Raw genomic sequence first — 12,754 nt, forward strand, 5'->3', positions numbered from 1 at the left:
TCACGTTGTGCTTGGCATGACAGACGCACTTTGAGATTTCAGATTTTTATCAGGTTTCTCCCCAAAATTTGTAAGATCTGGGGAAGATTTGGAGATTCCAGTAAGCCTGCTTCTTAATTTTGATATAAAAGAAAAAATTATATCAGTGCAAACCGCCAGTGGAAATAGAGAGGAACTCTGTACGGTAGTCACGGTCCCTAAATAATCAGATGGAGCTAGGACTGGCAGTTCAACTCCTTTAGACTACATCTTGATTTGAGTGCAGGGGCTGACAAATTTAAGGCCTAAGTAGCCAATCTGAAAGCTTTGCTGACTTAGAGAATATTTCCAGGTCGGCTATTTTGAACTTAGATTAGAAATGCTAATTTTAGTGAATACCGCTCCAGGTCGGTTGGAAGGGACAGTTCCAAATATGTGATTACAGTCCTTTTAGGGAGGTGTTGGCTGGGAGTCCTGCACCAGTTGTCACCCTGACCGGGGTGGGCCGTCACACCCTGTTAGTTACCTCTGCAGAGCACATATAAAAACATGTATAATGTATACTGAGAGTTCTTTGTAAATCCAGTAATCTGGACGTCGTGTTATTGTGGTCTGTTTATGAATTGGGTAATAAGAGAGCCTTGTCACGTTTACGAACACTATACCAAACGCTAAAGGTCGTTGAACAATGGAGGCATTTTGCAGTTAATTTTCTACTTTACAGCTAAGAGGGTTTATTGCTAAAAAAAAACAACAAAAAAAACAGATTGTGCTGAATTAAAAAAACATATTGCAAACTTCGGTACAAATAATAATAACAGAATTTGACTGTTTTTGCCCCAAAATAGCAGTTTGTGTTTTCTATTGACTCTAGTTCAATGTTTAGGAAATAAAGCCTTTTTTAGAATCAGGATACTGCATTCAGCCTGGTTTGCATTGAAGGAGAGGCAGGCCCTGCCCTGTTTAAATGACATCATTTGCTTACAATTTTTCCAGGAAGTTGGGGGATCTCCTTTGTTCAAGTGCTCGCAAGCGCAGAAGGTAAATGTATTATAAATAGACTACTGTGTATCTGTGAACAGTGCTGTCCTAACCCAGGATTAACCCTTCCAACCTTTAGTAAAATATTGTATTCAGACCTCTGTGATATCAAGGAAGACTTCTAAACTATGCACAGTGCAGGGCAGCCGTGATATGGGAGCCCTGTAACGTTCATTCTTCATAACATCCCACCCCTTAAAGGGGAATCGCAACCTCATGGATTAATATGCGTTCACAGTCCTGACGTCCTTTTCTACGTTAGATGTGTCTGACATTTCTCCAAATTTAAACCAGTATTGTAAGCCTTGCATGCTTTCTTTTCTAAATGGTGTCGATATTCGATTTATTTATAAAGCGCCAACAAACTCTGCAGCGCTGTACAATATGTGGACTAACAAACATGTAATTATAACAAGATGAGTTGGACGCCCAAGAACAGTGAGGTTAATGGCCCTGCTCAATGAGCTTACATGCTAGAGGGAGTGGGGTAGGATCGAGAAGTAGGTTGGTAGAATAGCTTGCAATGAGGACTTTGTTTATTTTTGGATGACACTTGCAGGAGAAGAATCCAGGTGCTATTAACTGTTTAATTGATCTACTTTCCTGAAGAGAGAGAGAGAGAGAGACGTATTTTTTGTTTGTTTGTTTGTTTTTGGGGGGAGGGGGGTGAGCGTGTACTGGACCGGGGACGGAGTTCCACAAGGATGGTTCAGCCCTAGAGAAGTCTTGAAGTTGGGTGTCAGAAGTGCAGGTTTTGGCAAAGCGTAGGGGCTTAGACAGGACATATTTATGTAATCGGGAGGATAGGTAGGTAGCTGGACCTCCAATTTTCAGGGTAATTTACTAAATATGGTGTTTCCTGCGGGGGGCGCAAGAGTCATATAGTGACACGTATTCCTGGATTCCCTGCAGTGTTTTAGAATGAAGCACTTTAGGAAAATAAATTCACCTGCTCTTTGTATCTAAAGTACAGAAATCTGCAATATTTACACACTGGCAGCAGACGCATTCAACGGGCAAATTGTTTGTTAAAAAAACACAAAAAGTTTGTAAACTGATGTGACGGTCCTTGCATCCCGATTGGCTGAAAAAGTCCCATATGTTGAGTGCTCCTGATCCCACTCCATTCATGGCTTCTATTAAATAAAAATTCTATTCTATCCTTTTTTTTTTTTAAATAGTTCTGTGACCACATCCTCCCCCAACTATGTGAAGGGTTAAATAGAACTTTACCCACTTGCCCAATCGCAGGGCTGTGGTCCCTGTCTTGCATTCCCCCCCCTTCTGACGTCATAAGATGGGGTTATCTAATGCACATGCATGGCAAGTGCCGCACGTGGATTAGGTCTTCCCCAAAGGAAATTTACTCAATGGTTTCCTATTGGGTTCTCTCTGACGCTGGATGTGAGTGAGGACTTATAACATCATTTCAGATTCAAACTCCATGATACTCTAGTATCTGTCTGGTAGATGGCCACTACAGACAACTCATAAATTGCAATAATTTACATTGCAGGACTAAGGGAGGCACTGCCCCCAGACCACTTCAATGATGTATATAATCTATATCTCTGCCCCCATGGCATTTATTGGCCCTGTGCAATGTGTCACACACTGTCCTGCTTCAGTCACCCATATAAATATTTATTGCACAAGGCCAATAAATGCCACTGGGTTAATGGACCACCTCTTGCTACTCTACCAGAGACTTTAACCCCTTAAGGACACATGACATGTGTGACATGGCATGATTCCCTTTTATTCCAGAAGTTTGGTCCTTAAGGGGTTAAAGAAACACTCCACTGCCCAAATACAAAATCCATAAATCACTATTTAGTACATATGCCCCAAATGAAGACTTGCATGCATTTAATTATGCATATATATTTTTTTTAATTGGGATATCTGTAAAAACAGCCTTCAAAAGCTGCAGATGTCGTTTGCAGGCTTTGCAAGCCCTCCCCTTCTAACCCTGCCCACACTGTCTGTCCAATCCGACTTCTCAATGAGAAGCTTTGCAAGGCAGGTGCTCTGGGCAATTGCTGCCTCTTGAGTTTAGCTCAACTGAGCTAACCAAACCAGGACTGGCTGACTGAAAGTCGGGGGTGTAACCAGGTTTGGCTGTTTCGATGCCATTCTGAAGACATCAGAACCAGTTTGTAGGCCTTCAGCTTGGCAACATCTAACCTTGCCTCCAGGACACTCTGATGCAAGAACCAGTTGTGATACACTCCTTCAGAGAACATGCCAGTTGCTGCTGGAGAAGATCTGCCTTTTCATTTTTAGAAAGCCTTAGGTTAAAGGACCACTATAGTGTCAGGAAACATACTCGTTTTCCTGGCACTATAGTGCCCTGAGGGTGCCCCCACCCTCAGGGTCTCCCTCCCGCCGTGCTCTAGGGTGTGGAAGGGGTTAAATTTACCTCTTTCATCAGTGCCGGGCGGGGGACTCTCCTCCTCCTCTCCTCCCTCTTCTTTCGTCATCGGCTGAATGCGCATGAGCCGTGCGCGCATTCAGCCAGTCCATAGGAAAGCATTCTCAATGCTTTCATATGGACGCTGGCGTCTTCTCACTGTGAAAATCACAGTGAGAAGCGCGGAAGCACCTCTAGTGGCTGTCAATGAGACAGCCACTAGAGACTGGATTAACCCTATTATCTGCTATGTTTATAGAAGAAAGGGTTAATCCTAGCTGGACCTGGCACCCAGACCACTTCATTAAACTGAAGTGGTCTGGGTGCCCATAGTGGTCCTTTAAGTTAGATTTCTATACAGATAATGCTACATAAAGTATAGAAGCTTTTGTATCTATATGTTCAAAACTATCGATTGCAATGGGAACTCTTGGATAATATGCAACAATATGTCTCCTGACCAGTCTTGTAGAGAAAGGCCTCTCCAATTGGTAACTTATGTTGCATAGTAACAGACACAGATTATATTATAATATATCAGATCATGTATCTATACAATAAAACCTCTTTTTAAAATGTATTTTTAAGGAAGTTCCTAGAAAATGAGGAAGTGAACAACCAGACTTCTCTGATCCCAGTAAATCACATGAGCTGCACGGAAGGGTATTTATGGAAGGGTGAGAATGCTGATTATTACTCCTTCTGGACTGACACAGAACCAACGTGAGTAGCCCTTTATCCGGCCTTTTATGCCTGTTTTTACTTCATTCTGAGTCTTCGTATAATAGAATGCGACGATTGCAGGGAATGCTACAAATGGAACGTGTACAGAGCGCAGAAATGGTTCTAAATACAGAGCAGTGGTGGCTGAGTGCCCTAGTGCACACAGGGTTTGTCGTTATTGAACACGTTGTGATTTTCCCATGTTGCTGGCTGATTAAAGGCTCTGATTTCCTTAACCCCTTAAGGACCAAACTTCTGGAATAAAAGGGAATTATGACATGTCACACATGTCATGTGTCCCTAAGGGTCTAAAACTCGAAAAGTAAAAAAGGACAACCTAACAGATTTAACAATCTGCAAAAAGCAAATGAATTATTCCTGTGGTTGGAAACGTGTTGTATTCATATGGAATCATCCACTAAACTGAGGATTACTGGGAATTCAATGTCAATTTTACATTTTAGGCCCATATAACTGAACTAGAAACCATGCCGTCTTTCTTAGTGGGGACATGTGACAATAATTTACCTACGATGAGATAATTATGCCCCAAAACTGTAAACAGGTGTAGGTCGTGTGTGGGTAGGGGTAATGCTGGAGGATTTCACGGTTTATGTTCAGAATTACCATTAAATGAGTTCTGTGGGCTGACTGAACCTTTTGGATCCGCTTTATCCAGTTTGGAGCAATGTTGTCTGTAGATTGGTTTGCCATTCGCAGTTCCGTACCATTAACCTAGTATGCTCCAGGGATATTCACACTAACAAAATTGTGTGATTTTTTTATATATCTGGATTTTAATATTGCAAATTAAACACGGTGAATTGTAGGGGCAGAGCTCAAGGGAACTTTGACAGGGTGTGCCCCAACTCCCTCTTTGGCTTTTTAATTTTAATTTTTTTTTTTTTTAACTAGGGAGCGTTAAAAGTTTGCGGGCTTTAAATTTCCTCATACATACTATATTATACATGTCATAGAGGACTTCATTTTATTTATTTTAAATCATTGTGGAGCTACTGATTGGCTTAAAGCATCAGCTGAATACTCTAGCCCAGCAGTTCCCAAACTGTGTGCTGGGGCGCTGCGACAGGCACATGGGGGCACCGCAAAATATGATCATAGCACCGGGAACCATGCCTCACTCTCCCCTGCTGGGCTCCCTCACCAGACCGCTAGCAGTGAATGCTGGCAGCCGGCAGGGGAGCTCTAACCTGCAGCTCCATTGGGTTCTCCTCTCGCAAGCTTGGAGCATTGCCGCAGTTACCACTCTCACCACTTGGACGACCAGGGCCTCTCCACAGGACCACCAGGGATTGCCTTGTACTTTCCCCCTCCCAGGCAAAGATAAGCAGTGAGGGGGGATATCAAAATAGTAAAAAAAAAAAAAATTAATTACAATTCTTTTTACTAATCTAGCCTCCAACCCCACAGACCCACAATAATTCTCCCTATACACGCTGTATCCCTTACGCGCACACTGCACCCCTCACACACACACACTAAATCCTTCACACACATACACTGCACCCCTCACACACCACTGCCCCATATCCTGTCAAACCCCAGGTAAGTTGTCAAACTGTTCTTAAAGAGTTTGACTACATACCCTGGGGGGCAGGGGGGCAACACTGCACCAATGGTACCATAACCACTACAGCATGCTGTAGTGGTTACTGTGCCTGGATTGTTTAAATAATCTACCAGTGCCACTCCTGAGATTAGGTTCTGGATCAGCCCCAGACAGGGCAAAATTTATGCTAAACAGGGACCATTATGCCACAGGGCTGCACATGTATACAACCTAGAATTTTTTTTGACTTGGGCTGCCTTGGAAAAATATTGAAATATTAAGGGCGCCTTGAACCTAAAGAGTCTCTCTCTTCACCCCCTCCCCCCTTCCCTTCCCCTTTTTTTGTTTGTTTTTGTTTTAGTTCGAAGAGTATAAATCCATTTAATATCCTGGAGTGATCAATCCCCTTCTCATACTGATCAGTTCCCCTTTTAACGTACATTATTGATAACCACCATGCCAGATCAGTGCACCTCTCGCACTTGAGTTCACATACATTCCTAATCTGTGGCTTGCACTAATTGCCATGTTTCTTGTTCTAAGGTCATTGTGTCATTTGTTCCCCAGGCTCAGACAAACCGAAAATGCTACTATGGCTGTTTGCAAGCCTCTGGTATCACTTCTCCAGCTCAGCGGCTATCTCGTGCTATGGAGACAGTGGCAATGCTGTGGACTGGTGAGTCATCTTTGTGTACGGTTATTTGTTTTAATAGTATTTTAATGCATATTTCGGATACATCAATACCTGTTCATTCTTTTTAATCCATATGATGTGTCCCTTTACTTGGAGCATAATGCTCCCCAAAAGGACTGGCCATCTAATCGACTGAACTAATCGTAGTCTATACGTCACTGCTCTCCCTATTGGAAATTACTCTCTAACACGGTAAAGGTGTCAGTGTGCTCACCGCTTTGATGCTTTAACCATTAATGGAAGAATTCTGTAGTTGTTATGGTACCACTAGTGACTTGGCACTCAACCAGAGTAAGTGGTTAAGCTGTTTACGAATCATTTGGCTCCTGACAAATTACAGGTAAGGTGACACACTCCACCTGTGTAGCTGGATGTTCTCTGCACTGAGCTAGCTTGCTGTGCCGGGTTTAACTAGTTGGCAGAAAGGGCTACATTGACACACAGGAGGCCTTGGCTCAGTGGAGCCTCTAGCCCAATATGAAGCTCTGTCCGGCAAACCCCGAGTAAGTTGTGAAACCATTTGCAAACTGTTTGAGTACTTGCAGTGGGAGGATGCCAATCACTCCTGGTACTCCTCTGTATTTAATCTTTAAAGATTCTTTTGTTTCAGGTATTGTAACGGGGGATTGGAGGAAGGCAGATGTCATTCCTAGATTTAAAAAGGGTTCAAAATCCTTGCCTGGAAATTATAGACCTGTGAGCTTAACTTCTGTAACTGCGAAAATATTTGAAGGGCTATTAAGGGATAATCAGGAATTCATTGGGAAGAACGTTGTTATTCGCAATAATCAGCATGGTTTTATGAAACATAGGTCATGTCAAACTAACCTAATTGCATTCTACGAAGAAGTAAGTAGAAGTATAGATGAGGGTGTTGCAGTGGATGTGATCTACTTGGATTTTGCCAAGGCATTTTATACGGTACCAACAAATTAGGCAGCAATATGCAATGTCAATCTGCAGTTGCTAAGGCCAGTAAGGTTTTGTCATGTATAAATAGGGGCATACATTCTCGGGGAGACATCTGACTGCTATTTTGGGGTCAAGAAATTATTGTCTCCAAGTTTGTTGCAAAATTGGAAGCGCTTCAGACTGTTTTTTTTTTGCCTTTTTTTGGATCAACACCAAAAACATATGTGAGGAAGGCTGAACTTGATGGACGCTAGTCTCTTTTCAGCTATGTACCATGAATACTGCAGCAAGCTCTAATGATTATGGTGCTTGGCATGTCCTATTAAATATGTACGTTAATATATATAATCAAATTTTGAGACAAGAAGTTGTTGCTTTTGCTATACCCTTACCCCATACTGTTCCCTTCAGTATGACTGGACAAATAAACTTGCCATTATAAACAGGTTTATTGTTTACAAATTGCCTAAGATGGTGGACTCTGGTTCTGAGGCCGGCATGACGTATATGTACCAAGATGGCAGCAGTGAAGGCTGGGTATCAGGGAAATCTCTAATGAACAACACAGACAGTGCCGTAGGAAGAACACTCAGTCAGATCTACGGAGACAGCCCACCCAAGGTAATGCTTTACGGCAACGTGTATACATTTTATATGCTGCTTCGAAGACATCTGTGAAAATGATGTCATATTGGGTGAATTATTATTATTATTATTATTTTTACGTGCTATGAATTTAGAGCTCTGTGCATACATCCAACTTTTCTTTTCTTCCCCTTTTGATAACCTATTTACTATATAATGCAAAGTATCCTACTTAAAGGTGCTGTTTATTAAGTAGCAATAACTGTAGGCTTTATGTATCAGTGAGTGTATCCAACCCTGTATCTAATAGTTTCAGTGGATCTGATTTTCTTCTGACATCTATAGTGTGAGTGAATTCTAGCCATTACTGGTCCCTTTAAACCATCTGGCTGAATTGCAGCAGACGAACACTGGGTTATTGGCTAAAGTAATAACCACTGAATATAAGCATAGAGGACTGTGGAAAATACCCAGTGTAGCTCTCTTGGATTTAATTTAACGTTCCCTCCAAATAACTGATAATTCTCACTTTAGTAAATAATGCTGTCTGAGTGTTATTAATAACACTTTAACATGTTTGCAATTCTTACACAAATCTTATAAATTGCTAGGATGTGGCTTATATCCTGTATAACGACCAGCCTCCACCCAGTAACGACTGGTCCAACCATATCCGTGGCCACACCAAAGGTAAGTACTGATGGAAGTACTCTTCCCCTCTGCTGGATTAGTCTCAAAATAATGAAACCAGTGAGAGTATTGGTTCTGTTTATCTTATTTTCTTTATTGGTCTGCCTCCTCCTGATTGGGCCTGTATTTAAAATCCCTTTTTTAATGCAATCTATTTTAAACACATAGACATTATCTTCCCTCTTCTCTGAATCAAGTCTGTGAATCCTGAAGAATCTAAATTGTAAATTGACATTTAAAACTTTTTAAAATCCTATTTCAGCAGGCTTGTCACCTTTATTAGAAAGAGGAGCGAAACCCTGAGTTCTTAAAGGGAATCTGACATGCTCTGTACATGCATTCCATTTTTCTCTTGCCTTTAGTGTAACGGCTACATATATGCATGCGCACACACCCATGATACGTAAATTCATATGTACAGATGAGCATCCTCTAAACATACCCCACCCTATAAAAGGCCCAGACACATTGCAAACAGTCTCACTGTATTGTATGAATGGTGGTAAATATGCTGTGTTTAGCTGTATTGTCCTGCATGGTGTTTGATATACTGGAATAGCGGTATAGTGCAATCAGTAGCAGAATACAGAGTATCTCATTGGCTGCATCAATGTCCACTATTTTTAATTCACTGGACTGTGTTCCTCCTTGTATTATGGACTCTTTTTAAATCGGGTGCCCAAAAGGTAATTTCCTCCTCCTCCCACTCCCAAAATGTCGAACTACAACTCCCATGATACTTTGCATGCCTTTAAAATGACAAAGCATCATGGAAACTGTAGTTTTAAAACCTGTCGGGATCTAGCTTTTGGGCACCCCTGCTTTATATGATCTATACGTGGGTTTTTATGCATATTAAATTTAGTGGATTATTTGTGTTTGTTCAATAAAATTGTCTTTAAAATAATACATTCCCTCTCCCCTTCATTTCAGGTGTGGTCCTTCTAGATAAAACTCAGGGATTTTGGCTGGTGCACAGTACTCCCCACTTCCCTCCTCATGTTGACGAAAAATATAGTTGGCCTCAGAGTGGACTTCACAATGGCCAGTCCTTCCTCTGTGTTACTTATCCATATGATCAGTTCAAAGACATTGGTAAGTTGGTAAGCAGTCTGGGATAACGGCTGAGACTTGATATTCCGTAACCAGTCATTTGCATCTCTTTCCAGGCACACAGCTCCTGTACAATACCATTTCACCATATAGTTACAACATCCCTGATTCCTTTTCTGGTGACCTCCCAGACCTGGAAGCAGCAGCTCAGAAGAAACAGGTGGACAATCCACCGTGGAACCGTGAAGTAGAATTGACCTCTGTTGGTAAAAAGAAATTTACCAGTTTCTCCAAGAATGGGAACTTTGGAGACGGTGAGTTGACTGTATCTTAAAGCCATCTGAAAGACTTCAGGCAGGCACAGATTAACATAGGGGCTGATGGAGCTGCAGCTCCAGGCCAATAAAATTACCTTAAAAGGAGTAAATATTCAACAGGCTACAAAAACAAGATATAGTAATAGAGGGGATATGATAAATAAAATTATTAAATTTTATTAGATCCCAATTGGGAAAAACAAACACTAAGTGAAGAAATTGGAAAAACACACAACCTTTAAAATTGGATAGCTGATGGATGCGTGTATATTACTAGAAAGTTAAATATTCTCCAAATGTAGATATAAAAGTAACTGTATTGATAACAATGTTGCAAAACTTGCAACAGGAAGCCTCAGTAGCAGTGATTTTATAATACCTGCTGATAAGTAACTAAGTATCATTAGCTACTGTGTTGAGCTAGAGCGTTGTTCTTAAGTTTGGACAGCTTGAGCCATATGGACATCCCCATCTAGACCAGTGATGGCTAACCTTGACACCATCATTTTTTTAAATTATTTTTTATCAGACATTTTCATAAAATGTTTAATAGATCACTCAAGCTTGATTACAGGGGTCATGATGCTCTTGGTTTGTGTTGAGTAGTTTGGGTCTAATGGACAGTGTTGCCTTCTCAGATCTTTATTCTGGATGGATATCAACGGTGTTGAAGTCAGATTTGTATGTAGAGTTCTGGCAGAATTCCCAAGGAGTCCTCCAGTCTAACTGCTCTCAGACCTATCACACGTATGACATCCTTTCAATCAGCTTCTCTGAAAAACTCTCCTTCTCAACCCATGTTGACCACTCTAAGTGGTGTGTGTCGGGCTCCATGTCTCCTGGCTGGACTTGCATTGGAGATATGAATCGCAACCATGGAGAAGAGGAGAGAGGTGGAGGCACAGTCTGCTTCATGGACACTAATGTGTGGAAATCCTTCAATTCTCTAGTGAAAGACTTTATGCAGTGTAGTTAACATGAAGAACCGAACACTCTTGACTTGATAAGGTGGAATGGAGAACCGAACACTCTTGACTTGATAAGGTGGACCCACTCGAGGCCAGGAAGCATCATGGGAGCTGTAATTCAGCAACAGCTGGGAGTTTACTTGATGGGTACTTTTGATTTAGAGAGTAATACTGGTAAAACAGTAAAAATTAATGTGTGTGTGTGTGCGCATGCGCGCACACACACGGGTGGAGGTGGAATTTTAGCACAAGTGATGCTCACTCAAAAAAAACAGAGTAACACTGATTCAAATGCAACCACTGATCTATTTAACAGGTATTTTAATGAAAACCAGAACTCCAGTTTACATTTCAGTTCAATTCTTGTAATATTCTGCTCGGTACTAAATAAAAATATCTTTTTGTTTGAATTTCTTTTCCTTTAAATAAATTGTGACATTTTAATATCTGTGTGGGAGCTTTGTAGATAGTGCAAGGGAGCGCTATAATTGGAAGATCTGTGAGCGAGGTGGGAGTTGTGTATGAGCTGTGCATGTAGGAGCTCCACAGTGTGGTGTGTGGGCCCAGCAGTTGGCGGGAGCAGGGTTCCTGCTGAATGGGAGCTATATCGTTGTAGACAGGATTGACGGAACACCCATGTGAGTTTCCCTTTAAATCTTATTATGAACAATTTAGTGGAGGTCTAAAACCACAGTACCGATACTAATGGCAGCATAAACCTAGAATGAATTAGGAGGAGCCCAGAGTTTTGCCATGTTGCTTTATCTGATAGCAATATTTCATTACTAATGTTACAGGATTCCAGCAGGATTAAATAGCTTGATATCTGACCTCTTAAGTGCTTGGAGGAGATGCAACCCTCTCATTTGATCTGCATCCTGGGCAAATGAATAATACATGTGCCAAACAATGTATAGGCATATTCAATTTAAAAAAAATTAAATGTGTAATTCTTTACCAATGGTTTGACCATAATGGTAATGTTGGTACAGCTCTCCAACTCTGTGTGGGGAATTTACAGACTCTGGATGTCCCCATGCAGAGCATTAGGACGTCCAGGATCAGGTGACCGAAAGTTGGGTAGGATCTAGGAAGCACCTTGAGTGACTCTGACTGCCACTAGAAGCAGTCTTAGTCCTGCAATGTAATTATTGCAGTTTCTTCAACGATGGACATTGCAGGACTAAGTGAGACAGGGACACTGCGCCCGACCACTTCAAGGACAGAGTGATATGGGTGCCCTTTAACGCGGGGGGAGGCAACACATAATGTCAATGTATGAGAATAGGTGGACAGAAAAAAAACTGACCTAATAGAGTGGAAAATATAATAGAAAAATCTCCCCATATATATACGTTGGATGTAGACAGGAGGATCAGTGTGGTCTTCTTTATCCCAGCATATTGACTTTAAGGGAAAGAAGATAAAAGAACATAGTGTACCACTTTAAAATATAGTAAAACACTTTATTGTCTGCACTTACAACATGCAAGAAGGTTAAAAGCCCATCAGATAATGTTGTGAACTTCTTGGTAGATCTCCCAGTCGGAAATGCAGGAAACCAAATTGAAGAAAACACGAACAAAATAAATAAGAATTCAAATAAAGTCAAAAGTCCGTAAATAAAGTGTTCTTTGCCGCCCTACGCGTTTCGTCCTACGACTTCGTCAGGGGCATCCGGCTGGTGTGATACACTCTGTATTCTCCCGGTCTTTTAAATATCCCGCCAAAGGGGAAGTCCTTTCTATCCACCAATGAGAATAAGTTCCGCACTCGTGTCAGCGCCTATCGGAAAGTCCGTCTGTTCAA

The 12,754-nt window shown here is 41.4% G+C and overlaps 1 protein-coding gene across 1 annotated transcript; it reads left to right on the top strand.

Annotated features, from left to right (window-relative positions):
* Positions 1-954: 954 nt before the first annotated feature.
* On the top strand, positions 955-10,953 carry DNASE2 (deoxyribonuclease 2, lysosomal). The gene is made up of 8 exons (XM_063445956.1): positions 955-1,020; positions 4,022-4,156; positions 6,294-6,402; positions 7,779-7,953; positions 8,529-8,607; positions 9,541-9,702; positions 9,777-9,974; positions 10,616-10,953. Exons 2-8 carry the CDS (start codon positions 4,117-4,119, stop codon positions 10,951-10,953), a joined length of 1,101 nt encoding a protein of 366 aa, XP_063302026.1. The 5' UTR covers positions 955-1,020; positions 4,022-4,116.
* Positions 10,954-12,754: the final 1,801 nt, after the last annotated feature.

This window comes from Pelobates fuscus, chromosome 3, assembly GCF_036172605.1.
Source record: "Pelobates fuscus isolate aPelFus1 chromosome 3, aPelFus1.pri, whole genome shotgun sequence".
Classification (NCBI taxonomy): Eukaryota; Metazoa; Chordata; class Amphibia; order Anura; family Pelobatidae; genus Pelobates; species Pelobates fuscus.

Coding starts and splice junctions, on each gene's coding strand:
- DNASE2 (XM_063445956.1), top strand. CDS start 4,117: ATGCTGATTATTACTCCTTCTGGACTGACACAGAACCAAC. Junction 4,157..6,293: donor TGGACTGACACAGAACCAAC/GTGAGTAGCCCT, acceptor TTTGTTCCCCAG/GCTCAGACAAACCGAAAATG. Junction 6,403..7,778: donor AGTGGCAATGCTGTGGACTG/GTGAGTCATCTT, acceptor CATTATAAACAG/GTTTATTGTTTACAAATTGC.